Source organism: Rana temporaria, chromosome 13 (genome assembly GCF_905171775.1).
Source record: "Rana temporaria chromosome 13, aRanTem1.1, whole genome shotgun sequence".
In the NCBI taxonomy this organism is placed as follows: Eukaryota; Metazoa; Chordata; class Amphibia; order Anura; family Ranidae; genus Rana; species Rana temporaria.
In genome coordinates this window covers 96,939,860-96,962,444 of record NC_053501.1, presented here as the reverse complement: position 1 = coordinate 96,962,444, position 22,585 = coordinate 96,939,860, and the positions used below count along the sequence as shown (strand labels likewise).

At 43.8% G+C, this 22,585-nt stretch overlaps 1 protein-coding gene across 5 annotated transcripts in view; it reads right to left on the bottom strand.

The window, feature by feature from the left end:
• The window catches only part of ARHGEF11 (Rho guanine nucleotide exchange factor 11), a 302,232-nt gene that overhangs the window by 74,181 nt on the left and 205,466 nt on the right, over positions 1-22,585 (bottom strand). For all 5 annotated transcript variants that reach the window (XM_040332151.1, XM_040332146.1, XM_040332148.1 and 2 more), the window contains one exon: positions 18,982-19,111. In XM_040332151.1, coding sequence (XP_040188085.1) covers positions 18,982-19,111 — 130 coding nt within the window. The remainder of the gene's footprint in view (positions 1-18,981; positions 19,112-22,585) is intronic.

The following is a 22,585-nucleotide window of genomic DNA, read 5'->3' as shown; positions in this document are numbered from 1 at the left end:
TTTAAACTGTGCATGTTCATACTTGAGCATAGTGTTGCTTGAAGCTTTTTAGCTCTAAAAAAAAATACAAGAGCTTCTTTTAGCTACAAACTTCAGAAGTTTTGGGCCTCTGTAGACTTCAAAAGAAAAAGCCCAAAAACTTTTAGAAACCTTGCATAAATACAAATATTGTGCATTTTTTCCTCCCAAGTAACTAGCTTTCCATTAGCTAAAAATAAGAACCAGGCAAGTAAAAACCCCAGCAAAATAAAAATAAAAAATGCCTGCACAAATGCCAAATAAAATCTGTAAAAATTATGAAATGCGGTCAGCTCAAATGTAAATACAACTTTATAGTTCAATGCAGCAACAATGAAATAAAAGTCACTATATCTCAGCCGGTACCAGTCGGATGTTTCCTGACAGCTTTCACCCATTGCTGTCCCCCAGCATAAAGCAGCAATTTCAGATGTAGATTATGAAAACTGGCACAGTGGAAAATTATATTGCATACGACTAACAGATAGCTGCCTAATGCTATTATAATTTTTTTCTGAATACAACTAGTGTGAACATCAGAGATGCCATTCATTCAGAGTAATTCATCCTTAAAGCCGAAGTTTAGGTGTGGATATTTTTTCATAGTTACGCTGACCTAGCTTAGACCAATGTAAGTATGTGCCATACCTGTAGGATCCCTGTGGAAGCCAGAAATCAATGTAGTAGGCACCACTACTAAAATGATTGCCACTGGCTTCTGGGTCCCGTGTCAAGCGGCTGCAGGAAAACTGAGGGGGGAAGAAAGTCAAAGAGGAGATGAGAGGACTAGAAGCATAAGAAAAGTTAGGAAGAGGGTGGAAAGGAATATGAAAAGGACAAAAATGTAAAGAAAAGGAGGGAAAAGAAGAGCCAAGAAAGGGAGAGAAGGAAAGAAAAGGGAAGGAACAAAACAGGAAAGGATTAAAGAAGAGAGGGAAAGGAAGGAAAAGAAAAAGAAGAAGAAGAAAGGATGTGGAAGGTAAGGATAAGGAACAGATAAAGAAGGGGATGGAAAGTAAGAAAAAAAGAAGAAAAGGGAAGAAAGGAAAAAAGAAAAGAAGGAAAGGAAAAAAGAAAAGAAGGAAAGGAAAGGAAAAGGGAAGCAGGAACGGAAAGCAAAGGAAAGGGAAATAAAGAAAAGGGAAAAGAAAAGAAGGAGGCAGGGGAGGGGGAAAAGAAAATAAGAAGTAAAGAAAAAAAGAAAGGAAAGGCATGAAAAAGGAAAGGAAAGGGGACGGAAAGAAGAAGAAAAATAAATTAAAAGAAAAGAATAGAAAAGAAAGGAAAGGAAAGGAAAGAAGAAAAAGAAGCAACAAAGAAGAGGAAAAGCAGCAAAGGAGAGGAAAGAAAATGAGGAAAGGAAAAAAGCAGAATGGGAAAAAGAAGCAGGAAATGAAAGAAAAAGTAAAAAGAAGGAAAGGAAAAAAGAAAGGAATGGAAAGGAATGAGAAAGAAAAGGAAAGCGAAAGGGATGGAAAGAAGAAAGAAAGGAAAAGAAAAGAAAGAAAAAGGAGAAGCAAAGGAGAGGAAAAAAAGAAGAAGGAAATGAAAGGAAAGGAAAGCAAGGGAAATGAAAGGGAAGGGAAAGGGACGGAAAGAAGAAGAAAATTTTAATTAAAAGAAAAAAAATAGAAAGCAAAGGAGAAGGAAAGGAAAAAAGAAAAGTAAGAAGCAAAGAAGAGGAAAGGAAAGAAGAAGCAAAGGAAAGGAAATAAAAGAAGGCGGAAAGGAAAAAAGAAGCAGAAAAAGAGAGGAAAGCAAAGGAAAGGAAAGGAAAAGAAAAAAAAGTCAATAGAAGGAAAAGAAAATAGAAAAGAAGAAGGCAGGGGAAAAAAAAGAAGGAAAGGGAAAAAATAAAGGAATGAGGAAGAAAGGGAAAGGAATGAGGAAGAAAGGGAAAGGAATGAGGAAGAAAGGGAAAGGAAAGGAAAGGGACGGAAAGAAGAAAAGAAAGAAAAGGAGAAGAAAAGCAAACGAAAGAAGAATTAAAGGAGAGGAAATAAAAGGAAAGACAAGGAAAGGAAATGGGAGAGAAAGTAAAGAAAGGGAATGAAGATACAACAAAAAGAAACTACCAAATAAAAATGCCAAATGAGCCAATCAACAAAATCAAATACTGTAAAACAATTTAATCAAGTGAGTGAATAATATGAAGCATTCAGAAAAAAAAAATTACTAGCTAAAGAATATGGATGGACTGATGGATGGATGGATTGATACCCAGAACACAATCCTGAAAGCATGCAGCAAGGTGTAGCAGTCTGCAGATTTTTCTTAGGAAGCCGACCATAACAACCTCACTAACCCCAAGAGACGGGAGCACTTAGAAACAGCAGGAATCTTGCTTTGCGCCATCAGGTTCGCAGGCATTGGCATGCTTTCTGACCTGAATTAGCACACACCTTTATAGGAGAGTGACTACTTAAGTCGAACATAAGCTTCAAGATCATTAATTTGCTATGTCAGCAATCCCAAATTGAAAACAATACCACTAAATACAGTTCTCCTTGCACAAACAAGCCTTGCCAACCTTCGAAGACATATTACAAACAGCCACAATCAGTAGTATCCTATGGCGACTAGCCATCAATTGACGTAAAGCATCATACGCTTGAAAGACGACTTCTGATTGGTTTCCATCAACTGCTCATTATTGTGTTTTTTCGGCTTTAAAAAAAATTTAAATAAAAATCTACTACTCCAATATCTTGCATAGCCATATATTTCTGATTTTTATAAAGCAAGATTACAGCAATCTGCATGCATCAGTATTCTGATATCTGTGTGCCTCTGTATAGGAATAATGCAATGGCTGCTTCTCCCAAGCCTCCAGCACTGCAGAGGTTAAGCAATGCAGCTCGTACCTTACCTCTTCCATAATTTCCTCTCCATCTTCTTTTTATCCATCTTATTGTTGCACGCCCCTCTCTCTCTCGCTAGATTTCCATCGCTGCTCAGGCCCTGTCTACATCTCCCCACGGCTCCATCCCCGCCATCTCCATCGTGAGGCCTACACAACGCCGAGACCTGCTCGTCCTGACAGAGCTCGGAGGCAGATTACAAGCGAGCCGTCTATTGATCCCATCTCTAACGAGAGCAATGAAAATCAATGGTGCTCTGGACAGAACGGTGCAGGCATCCGAGGGGAGAGAGACCGCCCCATCACACGGACACAGCATGCGTCCCGACACCTAAATGCCAGCGATAATTAAAACAGGAGAGGAGACCGTCGTGGTCCGTGATTCCATCTTCCCACAGCTGCCTGATGCAGATGAAAACAGCCAAGCGGTGGACAGACAACACCGACGCTGCAAACCGGGAGCTTATGAATATAGATGCTGAGCAATGTCACATACAACAAGACATGACGGGCTCATCACTCCTGTCCTCTAAATCCGGAACACCAAAAAATGTCATGTCTTTTATGTTGGCACTTCAGTTACAATTACTGGCAAGTATATTCAAATATAACGAGCTGAGGTTGGAAATAGGAGGAGTCTTGCACATGAAATTAAAAAGATTATACAATGTTATTAAGAGCTCATTTAATTTAGGGCTGTTTGGCACAATGCGATAAGGCTGCATCTACACATACGTCGCAAGGGTCGCAACTGTCCCTGATTTCGAGGGACTGTCCCTGATTTGGAGCAATGTCCCTCTGTCCCTCTTTCCCCCCCATTGTCCCTAATTTTGGTCTGATCCATACAGATGTATTTAAAAAGGTACTTTTTATCTTTCAAAAAGTGTTTCCCAGCGCTAAACCTTTCATCCCATTTCTAAATTGCTGCATTTGTACATTTTAAAAGCCAATATAAAGGAATAGTAGTGGTAAAAAAAAAAAGTTCTTGTGCATTTAATTAACCACTTAAAGCGGTGGTTCACCCTAATAAAACATTTTTTTTTTCTATCATTAAATTAGGCATAGTAGCGCGAGCTACAGTATGCCTGTATTTATTTTTTTAGCCCGGTACTCACTGTGCAATCCTATATAGAAGATTCCGACTCCCCGCGGGGAATGGGCGTTCCTATCCAGAGGCAGCATGATTGACGGCCGGCTATGGCGCGTCACGCTTCTCCGGAAATAGCCGAAATAGGACTTGGCGCTTCACTGCGCCTGCGCATAGTCTGTGCGCAGGCGCCGTGAAGAGCCGAGACCTACTCCGGCTATCTTCGGGGAGCGTGACGTGCCATAGCCGGCCGTCAATCATGCTCCCTCTGGATAGGAACGCCCATTCCCCGCGGGGAGTCGGAATCGTCTCGCTAGGATTGCACAGTGAGTACCAGGCTAAAAAAATAAATACAGGCATACTGTAGCTCGCGCTACTATGCCTAATTTAGTGATGGAAAGTTGTCAATAAGGGTGAACCACCGCTTTAAGCCCCGGACCTTTAGGCAGCTAAATGCCCAGGCCAGGTTTTGCGATTCGGCACTGCGTCGCTTTAACAGACAATTGCGCGGTCGTGCGACGTGGCTGCTCAACAAAATTGGCGTCCTTTTTTCCCCACAAATAGAGCTTTCTTTTGGTGGTATTTGATCACCTCTGCGTTTTTTTTTTTTTTGCGCTATAAACAAAAATAGAGCGACAATTTTGAAAAAAATGCAATATTTTTTACTTTTTGTTGTAATAAATATCCCCCAAAAACATATATAAATGTTATTTTTTCCTCAGTTTAGGCCGATACGTATTCTTTTACCTATTTTCGTTAAAAAAAATCGCAATAAGTGTTTATTGATTGGTTTGCGCAAAATTTATAGCGTTTACAAAATAGGGGATATTTTTATTGCATTTTTATTAATTTTTTTTTTTTTTACTACTAATGGCGGCGATCAGCAATTTTTTTCTTGACTGCGACATTATGGCGGACACTTAGGACAATTTTGACACATTTTTGGGACCATTGTCATTTTCACAGCAAAAAATGCATTTAAATTGCATTGTTTATTGTGAAAATGACAGTTGCAGTTTGGGAGTTAACCTGAACGTGTTAGGCTTCACCTAGTGTGTGTTTACAACAGTAGGGGGGTGTGGCTGTAGGTCTGATGTCATCGATTGTCTCTCCCCTATAAAGGGGATGACACGATCGATGCGCCGCCACAGTGAAGCACGGGGAAGCCGTGTTTACACATGGCTCTCCCCGTTCTTCAGCTCCGGGGAGCGATCGCGACGGAGCGGCTATAAACGAATAGCCGCGCCGTCGTCCCGGATCGCTCCCCGCGGGAATCCGCCCACCACACGCAGCGGGGGGGGTCACGATCGGACCCCCCACCCGCTAGAAGACAAGGACGTATATATACGCCCATCTGCCTGTCCATGCCATTTTGCGTCCGTAAATAGTCGTGCGGCGGGCGTTAAGTGGTTAACCTTATTTTATGGTTAATTCTCCTTTAAGGGGGTGTGGCAGGGGGCGTGTCCTATTCCTACATATATTTGTTAGTAGGTGTCCCTCATTCCCATCTCAGAATGTTGGGAGGTATGGAACCGGTCACCCTGAGTCACCCATCCACAAGTCAACATAGTCAGCAGCCATTGTTGGCTGCAAATTTTATACAACAAATCAAATGCAAATTGAAAAATGCTAAATTGGACCATGCTGTATACGGAGATCTTCTATTTACAACCACAATTCCAAAAAAGTTGGGACGCTCTGTAAAATCGACATAAAAAAAATATGCCAACAGCTTGCATCCCATATGACAGGTCACATGACAGGTCACACCTGGTGGGAATTTGCGGCAGTTTTATAAATGGCATACCCGTGCTAGTTTCTATTTCACTCTGGAGTTAAAGTGGAAACAGAGGGCCAGATTTGCATAGAATCGGCGTTGGCGTAGTGTAAGCCATTTACACTACGCCACCGCAACTTACTGGAGCAAGTGCCGTACTCTCCAAGCACTTGCTCCGTAATTTGCGGCGGCGTAGTGTAAATGGGCCGGTGTATGGCCGCGTAATTCAAAGGGGGCGGCTTGTATTCAAATTAAGCGCGCCCCCGCGACGATCAAACTGCGCATGCGCCGGGCGGAAAAATAGCCCAGTGCGCATGCTCCAGCTCACGACGGAAAACGTCAATGACGCCGACGTGAGCGTCATTGATGTAAAGTCGTATTCGTGAACAACTTGGCATACGGCGGACTGGCATAAGCTTACACTTACGGAAACGACGTACACGACGACTACGTGACGAAAATTCGTTCGGGAATCGGCGTATCAAGCTCATTTGCATAGTCAAATGAGAGCTGAACGTAAACGCCACCTAGCGGTCGGCGTCGCAATACATCTAAGATCCGACGGTGTAAGTGACTTACAGCTGTCGGATCTTGGCCGTATCTATGCGAAAATGATTCTAGGAATCACTCGCATAGATACCCGGGGCCAAAAACAGAGATACGACGGTGTTTCCTGAGTTACACCGTCGTAACTCTGCTGAGAATCTGGTCCTGAGTTTGCATGTCAGATGACTGCAAGGCTACAGAGCAGTTATTCTGAAGAGGTGAAATCTGCACTGGCAGCTTTTTCCGGATTTTGCCATCTTCAGATGGGGCTCTGTAGTATGGAGATCCCTAAGAGACTTGGGTGGAACAGGATCTCCAACCCTGTGTCCGGGTCTTGAGGATAGCCATCAGGGTGTGTGCCCAAGTGCACACAGCCCATATAATGAGGGGCTGGTGAAGAGCAGAGAGGTGGCGTTGGAGCAGTGGTTGCTAGCAAGTGTCTCTGTGTGATGAAGAAGCTGTGTGCATTGGGGGGCTTGAAGCCTCTGTGCATCCAAGTCTGTGGGCCAGGAAGAGCTGGTGGTTTGAGGGACCAGTACCTATAGCAGCAGCGCTGTTGAAGAGTAGCCAAGTGGGCTTGTATTTCCAGTTATGTCGGAAATGACGTTTAAACCCCTGCGTGGGATTCCTGAGTGGACTTTTGTTTCTTTTTTATCATTTAATAAAAAGTGGGCTACCATATCCTTAACTACAAACGTTTGTCTGATGTGGACTCACTACATGAAAACGCATCTACCACTGAGCTGAACAATCCCCCAATATCACAATACATAAAAAAAATAAAAATAACAGTACTTCAGGTTCACTCAACATATATCCATGATACATTTATATAAAAGGGACATGCTTTTGTATAGGCAGGGAAGTCCTAACATTTTTTCTGAGGCCACCCCAACTTGCTCAACCACAACCGTCAACCATTTATTCCAGGGCTAGCCCAACCTGCTGAACCACAACCATCAACCATTTATTACAGGGCCATGCCAACCTACTGAACTACAACAATCAATCACTTATTCTAAAGCCATCCCACACTGCTGAGCCACAACCTTCAACCATTTATTCCAGGGCAATGCCAACCCACTGAACTACAACCATCAACCACTTATTCTAGAGCCATCCCAAACTGCTGAACCACAACCTTCAACCATTTATTCCAGGGCAATGCCAACCCACTGAACTACAACCATCAACTACTTATTCTAAAGCCATCCCAAACTGCTGAACCACAACCTTCAACCATTTATTCCAGGGCCATCCCAACCAGCTGAACCACAACAATCAACCATTTATTCCAGGGCCATGCCAACCCACTGAACCACAACAATCAACCATTTTTTCCAGGGCCATGCAAACCCACTGAACTACAACAATCAACCACTTATTCTAGAGCCACCCCAAACTGCTGAACCACAACCTTCAACCATTTATTCCAGGGCCATGCCAACCCACTGAACTACAACCATCAACCACGTATTCTAGAGCCACCCCAAACTGCTGAACCACAACCTTCAAACCATTTATTCCAGGGCCACCTCAACTTGCTGAACCAGAACCGTCAACCTTTTTTCCAGGGCTAGCCCAACCTGCTGAACCACAACTATCAACCATTTATTCCAGGGCCATGCCAACCCACTGAACTACAACCATCAACCACTTATTCTTGAGTCACCCCAAACTGCTGAACCACAACCTTCAACCATTTATTCCAGGGCCATGCCAACCCACTGAACTACAACCATCAACTACTTATTCTAGAGCCATCCCAACCTGCTGAACCACAACCTTCAACCATTTATTCCAGGGCCATCCCAACCTGCTGAACCACAACCTTCAACCATTTATTCCAGGGCCATGCAAACCCACTGAACTACAACCATGAACCACTTATTCTTGAGTCACCCCAAACTGCTGAACCACAACCTTCAACCATTTATTCCAGGGCCATGCCAACCCACTGAACTACAACCATCAACTACTTATTCTAGAGCCATCCCAACCTGCTGAACCACAACCTTCAACCATTTATTCCAGGGCCATGCCAACCCACTGAACTACAACCATCAACCACTTATTCTTGAGTCACCCCAAACTGCTGAACCACAACCTTCAACCATTTATTCCAGGGCCATCCCAACCAGCTGAACCACAACAATCAACCATTTATTCCAGGGCCATGCCAACCCACTGAACTACAACCATCAACCACTTATTCTAAAGCCATCCCAAACTGCTGAGCCACAACCTTCAACCATTTATTCCAGGGCCATGCCAACCCACTGAACTACAACTATCAACCACTTATTCTAGAGCCATCCCAAACTGCTGAGCCACAACCTTCAACCATTTATTCCAGGGCCATGCCAACCCACTGAACCACAACCATTTATTCCAGGGCCATGCAAACCCACTGAACCACAACCATCAACCATTTATTCCAGGGCCATCCCAACCCACTGAACCACAAGCATCAACCATTTATTCCAGGGCCATGCAAACCCACTGAACTACAACCATCAACCACTTATTCTAGAGCCACCCCAAACTGCTGAACCACAACCTTCAACCATTTATTCCAGGGCCACCTCAACTTGCTGAACCAGAACCGTCAACCTTTTTTCCAGGGCTAGCCCAACCCGCTGAACTACAACTGTCAACCATTTCTTTTGGGGCCACTCCAACCTGATGAACTACAACCGTCAACCATTTCTTCAGGGGCCACTTCAGCCTTCCGAACTACAACCGTCAACCATTTTTTCTGGGGCCATTCCAACCTGTTTCACTCCAACCAAACAAACATCCTATGTTGAAAACCACTTAAGGTGGACCTTTAGCCAAACATTTTTTCAAAATCACTTGATAGTGTGGAAGGACTAGAAGCTCAGGTCTATGAGATCTCTCTTTACTTATTCCCCTGGTAACAGCTGCTACTTGACCAGAAAGCAAGGTCGAGTCTCTCTAATAGCAACACAGACTACAAGTAAGGAGATATCTCACAGACCAGAGCTTCTAATCCTTCCACAATCTATTCTGTACTTTGGAAAAAATGTTTGGCTATAAAATAAAAAGCCTCTTGGCTGGAGTTCCAATTTAAAAGCTGAACCTCAGGTATGGTTTCACATTGGTTTAGACTGGACATATTCCATACACTGTAGTAGAAATGACTAGCAATGGTCTACCAGGTCTGGAGCCAAGTGGCAGCCCTGCTGCATATTAACCACAGGGGTCACTTGCTTGCCATAGTCACCATTAAGAAAACACGTTACATTTTTCTCAAAGAATGCAAGGCATTCTCCGATTGGATGAGGTGTAGGGGTGATCTCACAATCTCTAGCTCATCCAATCAGAGACCGCTTTGCATTAATTGAGAAAAAAATACAAGGGCCCAGATTCTCGTACATCCGTGTAAAATTGTGCGGGCGTAACGTATCTGATTTACGTTACGCCTCCGCAACTTACACAGGCAAGTGCTGTATTCTTAAAGCACTTGCTCCGTAAGTTGCGGCGGCGTAGCGTAAATCGAATCCTAATTCAAATTTGGATCAAGGGGGCGTGTTTTATGTAAATGTACTGTGACCCGACGTGATTGACGTTTTTCCCAAACGGTGCATGCGCCGTCCGTGGAATTTCCCAGTGTGCATTGCTCCAAAGTACGCCGCAAGGACGTCATTGGTTTTGACGTGAACATAAATGACGTCCAGCCCCATTCACAGACGACTTACGCAAACAACGTAACTTTTTCAAATTTCGACGCGGGAACGAGGGCCATACTTAACATTGTTACGCCGCACTTATGCCACCATATAGCAGGGGCAACTATACGCCGGGAAAAGCCTAACGTAAACAGCGTAACTTTACTGCGTCGGCCGGGCGGACGTTCGGGAATTCGCGTATCTACCTAATTTGCATACTCAACGCGGAATTCGACGGAAGCGCCACCTAGCGGCCAGTGTAAATATGCATTTACGATACGACGGTGTAACACAGTTACGCCTGTCGGATCTAAGGGAAATCTATGCGTAACTGATTCTAAGAATCAGGCGCATAGATACGACCACGCAACTTAAGAGATACGACAGTGTATCTGGAGATACGCCGTCGTATCTCGTTTAAGAATCTGGGCCATGGAGTTCTCTGAATAGTGCCCATGCTGAGTAAATGATCCCCTGTGGCTGGCAAGCAGCAGAGCAGCCGCTTGGCACTGGTCCCAGTAGATTGCGGTGATCATTGTAGTAGTAGTGACTAGTGCAGTGATTTTCAGCTTCCACAGATAGGTAATATGTATACTTACATAGGCCAAGCTGGACCATGCACAAATATCCATATCTGAAATGCAGCTTTAAAGTCTGACAAATCACAAGTTTCTTTTTGCATGTATATGTCAAGCAAACATTTCCACCGCCTAAAAAAGTTTAGTTTTTCTCCACTGAATATAATAAAATATGCTCTCTGGCAATGTAAAAGTTAAAAGTGTTCAATGTCAAAGATGACTACAAATACAAATGCTCATTGGAATCTATTCAGAATTAGGACTTATGCCTACACACGATCGGAAATTTCCGACAAAAAAAAACGTGGATTTTTTTCCGACTGAATTTTGGCTCAAACTTGTATTGCATACACACGGTCACACAAAATCCTGACTGCCAAGAATGCGGTGAAGTACAACACTACGACAAGCCAAGAAAATGGAGTTCAATGATTCCGAGCATGCGTCAAAATGATTCAGAGCATGCGTGTTTTTTTGTGCGTCGGAATTGCATACAGACAATCTGAATTTCCGACAAGAACTTTTCTCTTCGGAAAATTTGAGAACCAGCTCCCAAATTTTTGTTGTCGGAAATTCCGACAGAAAAAGTCCGATGGGGCCTACACAAGGTCGGAATTTCCGACCAAAAGCTCCCATCGAACGTAACTTGTCGGAATTTCCGATCGTGTGTACGCGGCATTACTGATGAAATGTGGGCATTTTGGCACACTGAATCTCAATTGTTCTCTACTTTTAGGACATCATACAGTGTAGAAAACATCAAAAAAATAGCTCCCAAAATCATTCACAAATCAAGTGATGGTTTTCATGCAATAAATTAAAACTCAAAGTATGTCCAAACCAAAGAACAAAAATGTAATATGGGGCATATCACCAGTCCTTAGATGTGGTGATCCTGCCAGTACCAAACTTCCTGTCCTAGAGTGACAACACTCACTCACTGCACTGTATCTATGGAGGAGTAACATTGTCACTTCATGAAAGGACTACAGACCATCACCTCTTCCCTATAACATTGAGAAAGTGTTCTGTAATCCACATAGAAAACTGAGAAGACAACAGTCAGCACAGGCAGGAGGACATAAAGTTATCAGCGCACAAGATTTCTGGCAGGAACAACAAGTTTCTTTTGGCACATAACAAACAAATATAAAACATTTTCAATGATATACTTAACATATTTAACAAGCCAAGAGAGACCAAATAGGAGAAGTTTATTTTTAGGGTTTACGTACGGCACAGTTTAATTTTCCAGAGTCTTATACAAAAGTTAAAAAAAAAATAGAAAAAAAACCAAAAAAAAAAAATGGAAAACGGTATTGCATATGCACCAAAGACGCAGTTTATGGCAAAACCAGCCACAAAACAAACACGACAAATATTAATACAAATGACCAAAAGGATAAATATATAGATCACACGTGGTTCCATACAAGGTTTATATACATGGTTCCATAGCCATCTGCCTGGCCTACAAGGTTTATATACATGGTTCCATAGTCATCTGCATGGCCTACAAGGTTTATATACATGGTTCCATAGCCATCTGCCTGGCCTACAAGGTTTATATACATGGTTCCATAGCTACCTGCCTGGCCTACAAGGTTTATATACATGGTTCCATAGCCATCTGCCTGGCCTACAAGGTTTATATACATGGTTCCATAGTCATCTGCCTGGCCTACAAGGTTTATATACATGGTTCCATAGCCATCTGCCTGGCCTACAAGGTTTATATACATGGTTCCATAGCCATCTGCCTGGCCTACAAGGTTTATATACATGGTTCCATAGCCACCTGCCTGGCCTACAAGGTTTATATACATGGTTCCATAGCCATCTGCCTGGCCTACAAGGTTTATATACATGGTTCCATAGCCATCTGCCTGGCCTACAAGGTTTATATACATGGTTCCATAGCCACCTGCCTGGCCTACAAGGTTTATATACATGGTTCCATAGCCATCTGCCTGGCCTACAAGGTTTATATACATGGTTCCATAGCCACCTGCCTGGCCTACAAGGTTTATATACATGGTTCCATAGCCATCTGCCTGGCCTACAAGGTTTATATACATGGTTCCATAGCTATCTGCCTGGTCTACAAGGTTTATATACATGGTTCCATAGCCATCTGCCTGGCCTACAAGGTTTTGATACATGGCTCCATAGCCATATGCCTGGCCTACAAGGTTTATATACATGGTTCCATAGTCATCTGCCTGGCCTACAAGGTTTATATACATGGTTCCATAGCCATATGCCTGGCCTACAAGGTTTATATACATGATTCCATAGCCATCTGCCTGGCCTACAAGGTTTATATACATGGTTCCATAGTCTTCTGCTTGGCCTACAAGGTTTATATACATGGTTCCATAGCCATCTGCCCAGCCTACAAGGTTTATATACATGGTTCCATAGCCACCTGCCTGGCCTACAAGGTTTATATACATGGTTCCATAGCCACCTGCCTGGCCTACAAGGTTTATATACATGGTTCCATAGCCATCTGCCTGGCCTACAAGGTTTATATACATGGTTCTATAGCCATCTGCCTGGCCTACAAGGTTTATATACATGGTTCCATAGCCATCTGCCTGGCCTACAAGGTTTTGATACATGGCTCCATAGCCATATGCCTGGCCTACAAGGTTTATATACATGGTTCCATAGTCTTCTGCCCAGCCTACAAGGTTTATATACATGGTTCCATAGCCATCTGCCTGACTTCAAGGTTTATATACATGCTTCCATAGCCATCTGCCTGGCCTACAATATTTATACACATGGTTCCATAGTCTTCTGCTTGGCCTACAATGTTTATATACATGGTTCCATAGTCTTCTGCCCAGCCTACAAGGTTTATATACATGGTTCCATAGTCATCTGCCTGGCCTTAAAGGTTCATATACATGGTTCCATAGCCACCTGCCTGGCCTACAAGGTTTATATACATGGTTCCATAGTCATCTGCCTGGCCTACAAGGTTTATATACATGATTCCATAGTCATCTGCCTGGCCTACAAGATTTATACACATGGTTCCATAGTCTTCTGCTAGACCTACAAGGTTTATATACATGGTTCCATAGTCTTCTGCCCAGCCTACAAGGTTTATATACATGGTTCCATAGTCTTCTGCCCAGCCTACAAGGTTTATATACATGGTCCCATAGCCATCTGCCTGGCCTACAAGGTTTATATACATGGTTCCATAGCCATCTGCCTGGCCTACAAGTTTTATATACATGGTTCCGTAGCCATCTGCCTGGCCTACAAGGTTTATATACATGGTTCCATAGTCATCTGCCTGGCCTTAAATGTTCATATACATGGTTCCATAGCCATCTGCCTGGCCTACAAGGTTTATATACATGGTTCCATAGCCATCTGCCTGGCCTACAAGGTTTATATACATGGTCCCATAGCCATCTGCCTGGCCTACAAGGTTTATATACATGGTTCCATAGCCATCTGCCTGGCCTACAAGGTTTATATACATGGTTCCATAGCCATCTGCCTGGCCTACAAGGTTTATATACATGGTCCCATAGCCATCTGCCTGGCCTAAAAGATTTTGTTAGATGGTTCCATAGCCATATGCCTGCCCTCTTCTGTGCTCTATATCCCGCGTGGCCTCTGGAGCATAAAAAAACAAAATCCTAGCAAAATTCTATTTTGGGGTAGAAAAGACTTCCTCACTCGTCTGCAAAAAACTCTTTTTGCAAGCATATTTTTTGTACCACTGCATATGCCCAGTACAGTATGCTCCCTTCTCATCTGTAAGAGTAAGGTCCAGTGAAAATATGGTGCACATCTATTGCGTATGCATGGGAAATGCATTATTTCATGCACAATAATCAACAAAGGGGGCAGGAGAAGCTTCCATGAAGATGGCACCAGTAGCTGCAGAGGAGCGAGGAAGATGGCAGGGCTGCTATTGGGTGAACAGGACAAACTCAGGGGTAGGTTTGCTATAATGTCATGTCATGGAGGGAAAAAAGCAATCATCCTGGAAAAACTACCCCAGTTGAATAAATCTTCTATGTAGGCGATGCCATCAGGCACCATTAAAGGCCTGCAGAAATAAAAAAGTTTCAAGACCCAACTGTAAAAAGGGTGAATGTTCTCCAACGCCTATAGAGGCTTTTACATGGATGGAGAAGCAATGACCAAAAGTTACTGTTTAGTACTGGTAGTCAGAGCCTGCATGTCATGTTTCAGTATAGGTACCTCCTTTGAGGGTTTGGAGCTGCCAATATATATTATATTAAAGTAAACCCGTTATGAGTGAAACGTGGAGGCTGCCATTGATCACCTCCTCCTAAAAAGTTCTACCTGCTTAGCAGTTATGTTGAGCATTTGATTTAAATACTCTTGTTGAATTGGAAAATCTATGTCGATCTGAATGCTTATTTCTGGTCAGTAACTTTGACATTATTGAAGCCAGAGACCGCCAGTAAACAAGCAAATTGAACTATACTCATTGTGCCCACCAGCAGTCCAATGGAGCATGACTAACCCCATAGGAATAAATGGTGCCACGTCATGAATGCACACTGAGGCCTCGTACACACGATCAGTCCGAACCGATGAAAACGGACTGAAGTTCAGTTTCATCGGTTCACCGATGAAGCAGACTGATGGTCTGATGTGCCTACACACCATCAGTTCAAAAACCGATCGAGTCCAACGCAGTGACATAAAACACAACACCGTGCTGAAAAAAATAAAGTTCAATGCTTCCAAGCATGCGTCGACTTGATTCTGAGCATGCCTGGGTTTGGAACCGATGCTTTTGCGTACTAACCATCGGTTTTGACCTATCGGTCAGGCGTCCGTCGGTTTGATTTTAACCACTTGGGATCCGCCTGCCGTCAATTGACGGCTACAGTGCGGATCCCAATTTCCAAACTGCCGTCAATTGACGGCCGCCCCTTAGGGCGGTCCCCGCGCGCGCTCCAGAGCGCGCTGCGGAGAAAATCTGTGTTGGCCGTGTCCCTCGGACACAGCCAATTACAGATCGCCGCGAACGGCCAATCAGAGTGGCCGTTCGCGAGGCGATCTGTGCGGCCAATGAGAGAGGATCTCATATGTAAACATATGAGATCATCTCTCATTGCCGTTTTACACAGAGACAGCGGTGCTGTCTCTGGAGAGGAGACGGATCTGTGTCTCTTGTACATAGAGACATAGATCGGTCACCCCCCCAGTCACCCCCCCTCCCCCACAGTTAGAACACTAAGCAGGGATACATTTAACCCCTTCCTCACCCCCTAGTGTTAACCCCTTCAATGCCAGTCACATTTATACTGTAATTAGTGCATATTTATAGCACTGATCGCAGTATAAATGTGAATGGCGCCAAAAATGTGTCCGCCATAACGTCGCAGTCCCATTAAAAATCGCAGATCGCCGCCATTTCTATTAAAAAAAAATAATTAAAAAAAAATAATTCTGTCCCCTATTTTGTAAGCGCTATAACTTTTGCGCAAACCAGTCGCTTATTGCGATTTTTTTTTTTTTTTACCAAAAATATGTAGAAGAATACGTATCGGCCTAAACTGAGAAAAAAAAAATGTTTTTTTTTTTTTAAATTGGGATATTTATTATAGCAAGAAGTAAAAAATATTGTATTTTTTTCAAAATTGTCTCACTTTTTTGTTTATAGCGCAAAAAATAAAAACCGCACAGGCGATCAAATACCACCAAAAGAAAGCTCTACTTGTGGGGAAAAAAGGACGTCAATTTTGTTTGGGAGCCACGTCGCACGACCGCGCAATTGTTAGTTATAGCGATGCAGTGCCGAAAGCTGAAATTTCACCTGGGCAGGAGGGGGGTATATGTGCCCAGTAAGCAAGTGGTTAAAGCAAGTTCTCTGTTTTGGGACTGAAGGACTACAGACCGATGGGGCGTACACACGGTCGGTTTGGACCGATGAAACTGAACTTCAGACCGTTTTCATTGGTTTGGACCGACCGTGTGTACGAGGCCTAAGAGGACCCCATGGGGTTGTTTTTGGTTGAAAGGCTGTGCAGTCCTGGACAAGGCTACACAATAAAGATCATTGAATCCAGGAGAAGGTTAAGTATTTATAAAAAGTGAGTTGCACTCAGGGGGTGGAGGTATTAACCGCTTAAGGACCGCCGATTTACGTAGACAGAATGGCACAGACAGGCAAATGGGCGTACAGGTACGTCCCCTTTAATTTGGTGCCATGTGGTCGCGAGCTCTGTGACCGTGCCCGTGTGACCCACAAACTCGATGTCTGCCGGTGTCCCGCGATTGTGTCACGGAGCTGAAGAACGGGGAGATGTCCATGTAAACACAACATCTCCCTGTTCTTCCTAGTGACATGTCACTGATCGAATGCTCCCTCTCATCGGGAGCAGCGATCAGTGGCCTGTCACTCGTAGCCATGCCCCCTAACAGTTAGAATCACTCCCTAGGACACACTTAACCCCTTCAGCGCCCCCAACTGGTTAACGCCTTCACTGCCAGTGTCATTTTTACAGTTATCAGTGCATTTTTATAGCACTGATTGCTGTAAAAATGACGATGGTCCCAAAATGGTGTCAAAAGTGTCCGACATAATGTCACAGTCATGATAAAAATCGCTGATCGCCGCCATTACTAGTAAAAATATATATTAATAAAAATACCATAAAACTATCCCCTATTTTGTAAGCGCTTTAACTTTTGTGCAAACCAATTAATAAACGCTTATTGCGTTTTGTTTTACCAAAAATATATAGAAAAATACATATCGGCCTAAACTGAGGAAAACTTGTTTTTTTTTTATATTTTGGGGGGGGGGGGAGGGGGTATTTATTATAGCAAGAAGTTAAAAATATTGAATTTTTTTCAAAATTTTAACTATTTTTGTTTATAGTGCAAAAAATAGGTGATCAAATACCAGCAAAAGAAAGCTCTATTTGTGGGAAAAAAGGACGTCAATTTGGCTTAACGTTAAAGCGATGCAGTGCCAAATCGCAAAAAGTGACCTGGTCTTTGGCCAGCCAAATGGTCTGGGGCTGAAGTGGTTAAAGGACAACTGTACTAGAGGTACAGTTGACATTTAAAGTAATTCCTCCTATCGTTTTCAGCCAAGGCAGCTGCCATCTTGGCCTCTGTTTAATCTACAACTGCCACGATGCTGCACATGTGATCAGTTATGACACCAGCCATTGGATGGTTTGACAGTCTGGTTGAGAGCACAACAAATGGGACGGTTACGTGCTGGAAATGTAACTGTCAGGCCCCGCACTCACGACCAAACATGTCTGCTGAAACTGGTCCGCGGACCAGTTTCAGCAGACATGTTTGGCCGTGTGTAGGCCCGAGCGGACCATTTTCGGGCGGATCGGACATGTTTCCAGCGGACAACTGTTTCCTGGACTTGCTTTAAAACAGTCCGCTGGAAACCTGTCCGCCCGGACATGTACGGTCGTCTGTACAGACCTACCGTACATGTCCGGCCGCCCGCCATCCCTCGCATGCATCGAAATGACTTCGACGCATGCGTGGAAGCATTTTAAAAGGCAGGCCGCCCACGTCGCCGCGTCATTGTCGCGGTGACACCGCGGACACGCCCCGCGTATTGTTTACGCGCGGACCTCTGTTCGATGGTGTGTACAGCCATCGAACAGAAGTCCCCGGGCAGTCCCCGGGCAGACATGTCCGATGAAAACGGTCCGCGGACCGGTTTCATCGGACATGTCTGCTCGTGAGTACTCGGCCTTATATGAAACAGTTCAATGGATGGGTTTACTTCCACTTTAAGCTGATCTTATGCCGCGTAAACACACGATCGGTCAAACCGATGAGAACGGTCTGATGGACCGTTTTCATCGGACCAAACCGATCGTGTGTGGGCCCCATCGGTTATTTATCCATAGGTTAAAAAAAAGCAATCTTGTTTTAAATTTAACCGATGGATACCTAACCGATAGAAAAAAAAGGCACGACCATCGGTTAAAAATCCACGCATGCTCAGAATCAAGTCGACGCATGCTTGGAAGCATTGAACTTCGTTTTTTTCAGCACGTCGTTGTGTTTTACGTCACCGCGTTCTGACACAATCGGTTTTTAACCGATGGTGTGTAGGCACGACTGACCATCAGTCAGCTTCATCGGTTAACCGATGAAAACGGTCCTTCAGACCGCTCTCATCGGATGGACCGATCGTGTGTACGCGGCATTGGTCTTATATATATACAGAAGAAGACGGCTGAATAAACTGAGCGAATACTATATTTTAAGTAAATGCACATTGTCCTAAAGTAAGAGAAGTTATGGATGGACGAGGGACAGGTTCCAAAAGAAAATGGTCTACAGAGATCGACTGGATGAGAATAAGTAAATTAATATTACTCAAACCACAAACCCAAACCCAGAACAAAAAATTGAATTATTTGTACCTGTCATTATCCAACAGGTCTTCGGGGAAGCTTCCGGTGGACAGTCGCTGCATGGTTGGTGGTTCCAGAAGGTCATTTTGTTGGTTGTTTTCAAAATGTTGGATGATGTTCCTTACGTTACCAGGTTTTACTGAGAAGAGATGAAGGATTGAGGCATGAAACTAAAAAAAACGCCAAAGCTAATCCAGCCAGCTACCACTTGTATGGCCTTTGGAAGGAAGTTAGGTCGTCGTACAGAAAGAGACACGAAGGAGGAAAGCAGAAACAACGCAGAGAAAGAACACCCAGAGTCTAGTAGATTAGCAGAGTTTATATGAGAGAAGGCACAGTTTCTGCAGAGAAAGATTGTGTTAGTGCAATTAGGTCAAAAGCTGAAGTGATTATAGGCCAATTGCGGTTAAGTCACAAAGACATTAAATAGCTGGCAGTGTGATTGATGTTAGTGACTTAAAGCGGAGGTTCACCCTAAAAAACATCTATATACCATTACATCCAGCAAACTTCCGACATCTACAGTATGCTGTTTTTTTTGTTTTTATTTGCCGAACATACCGTTTTATTGTTATTTTCCCCCGGCTTCCGGGTTCTGGCTCCCGTGGGAGTGGGCGTTCCTATTCAGAGGTTAGATGTCTGACGTCTGGTGAAAAACTTTCCCTGGCGCATAAGGCGCATCACCAGTTTTCCTTAAAGCGGGAGTTCACCCAATTCGATTTTTTTTCTATTTTCCCCTTAGCTTCATGCTCGTTTTGTCTAGGGGAATCGGCCATTTGTTTTAAAATATGATCCGTAGCTACCCGTTTTCGAGATGCATCTTCTCCGTCGCTTCCGGGTATGGGTCTTCGGGAGCGGGCGTTCCTTCTTGATTGACAGTCTTCCGAGAGGCTTCCGACGGTCGCATCCATCGCGTCACTCGTAGCCGAAAGAAGCCGAACGTCGGTGCGGCTCTATACTGCGCCTTTGCACCGATGTTCGGCTTCTTTCGGAAAATCATGACGCGATGGATGCGACCGTCGGAAGCCTGTCGGAAGACTGTCAATCAAAATAGGAACGCCCAGTCCCGCAGCCCATACCCGGAAGCGGCGGAGAAGATGCATCTCGTAAACAGGTAAGTACGGATCATATTTTAAAACAAATAGCCGATTCCCCTAGACAAAACGAGCATGAAGCTAAGGGGAAAATGTGTTCGCTATGGGTGAACCTCCGCTTTAACTAGCCGACCTGCGAGTCGGCTCTATACGGCGCCTGCGCCCGACGTGTAGAGCTGACTGCGCAGGCACCATATAGAGCCGACTCGCAGGTCGGCTAGTTACGAAAAACTGGTGACGCGCCTTATGCGCCAGGGGAAGTTTTTCACCAGACATCAATCATCTAACTCAGTGTTTTTCAACTCCAATATTTAAACATCTATATGAACTTGTTGGACACTCCGTTCCAAATATTAATATGGAGTTACCCCTGTTCCCCATTGTGACTATAACTTTTCTGATAAGGGTTTTCATTGTGTCTGGGAAAATTTGTGTCCATTCAGGCAAAAGAGCATTTGTCTGGTTAGGTACTGATGTACGAGAAGGTTTGGCTCATAATTGAGGTTTCAAATCATTTCAATGGTGTCAAGGTCAAGGCTCTGAAAGCCTCTCAAGTTCCTTCACACTAAACTCATCAATCCACGTCTAGGGAGCTGGATTTGTGTACTTGGAGACAGTCATACTAAAGCAAAAAATCTCCATCCCCAAACTATTTTCACAAATTCCGGAGTCTACAATTGTTGAAAATGTCTTTGGATACTGAAGCATTACCAAAACTCTTCATTAGAAACACTAGAACTCAAGGATTTGGAGGCACGTCCACGTATCTTTGGTGTGATGGTCTGGTATCTACAATCCATAGGGTGTATTTATAACAATACCTCTAACACTCATGTTAAAAAAAAATTCAGCTGCACAGCCATGATTTATTCTCATGATCATCTGAACCAAAAGTAGGAATCAGCAAAAAAGTATGCACAAATGTTTGCAATGCATACAGCAAACTTGGAGAGGAGGCAAATTGGAGACAAATTATCTGGACCTGACCTTTGACTACTGGGATTTTCCCAGGTCCCGGAAATATCACTTGTATTCTGGAGTTGAAAATATGGATGGATAAAGCCTTGGCCGGTTTAGCAGGGACCGGCTGAGATTCAATCCATCTATGGGAAGGCTAAATGTACCCAAGGCGATCCATCGATTAACTTGGGTACAAGCAGCCTGTCAGATTTTTTAGCATTCAATTACAGCCGGTGGCTATAGCCGCTAGCAGAAATCATTGTGTTCTGCCAGTTAGGAAGGCTCCCCATACCCCATCCCCCTGGCAATACACAATGGCTCCATGGGAGGCATTCCCCCATCAACACAGTCAGTGGAGGAATCAAGCAATTTACTTTCCTTCAACCAGTGGTTGAACAAAAAAAAATATTCATCTATAGCTTGCCTTATGCCACTGGATTTCCAAACAGATTTAGGCCAGTGCTTGTTTGTGGGCTTCAATTTCCACCAGGGGTTGTAAAGCTTTGTGTTTTTTCACCTTAATGCATCCTATGTATTAAGGTGAAAAAACACCTTGCACTCTCTGGCCCCCCAGCCCCCCGATTTAGTTACCTAAGCCACGAAACTCTGTGGGCTCGTTCCCGCAATGGTTTCCCCCAGCTTGAGGCGGCTCGTCATTGGAGATTGATGGCAGCGCAGCCATTGGCTCCCGCTGCTGTCAATCAAATCAATGACGCGGCTCGGCGGGGGGACGGGCCGAGTAATACAGTCGGCGGCTATGGCCATCGGCTGTATCACGGAAGCGCCCCCTGCAAGCTAACCCCCTTGGGGGAGCGCTTCCCAAGAAGGGGATTAGCTCTTGCGGGGAGGAGCCTAGACAGCCGCCGAGAGACCCCAGAAGACGAGGATCGGGGCCACTCTGTGCAAAATGAACTGCACAGTGGAGGTAAGTATGACATGTTTATTAGTAAAAATATATATATATATATATATATATATATATATATACACACACATATACATATACACATACACACACACACACACACACAAACACACAAACACACATTTACAGCCCCTTTAAATAAGCCTTCAACAACCAATGCTTGTGAAAACAATTTGCTGCAAATGTTCCTTAATTGCCTAATTTTGTAAGTGGATATTTTGAAGAAATTGAACGTGCACAAATGTCTTGAACTATAAAAAAAAAATAAAAAAAATTGATAATGGTAACTGCAATTGGACTGTAAACTCCTCAGCTAGCAGACATGGCCATTAAAGTGGAATTTCAGCCAACATGTTTTTGCTCTGTTTTGGCTAGAGTAGGGAAGGGTTGGCTATAATAGAGAAGGGTTCAATACAAAGCATTCTTTGACTGAATGAGATGGAGATTGTGCCATCACCACCCCACCGGTCCAATCTTTGCATTTACTTAGAATATGCAAAGCGATCTTTGAATGGCACCCTATTCACAGCGTAGCAGGGCAGCCACTCGGCACAGGACCCTGAGTGGTATCAAATACAGTGATTTTCAGTTTCTAGAGGGATCCCACAGTATGGTATATGCAATAGTTACATTG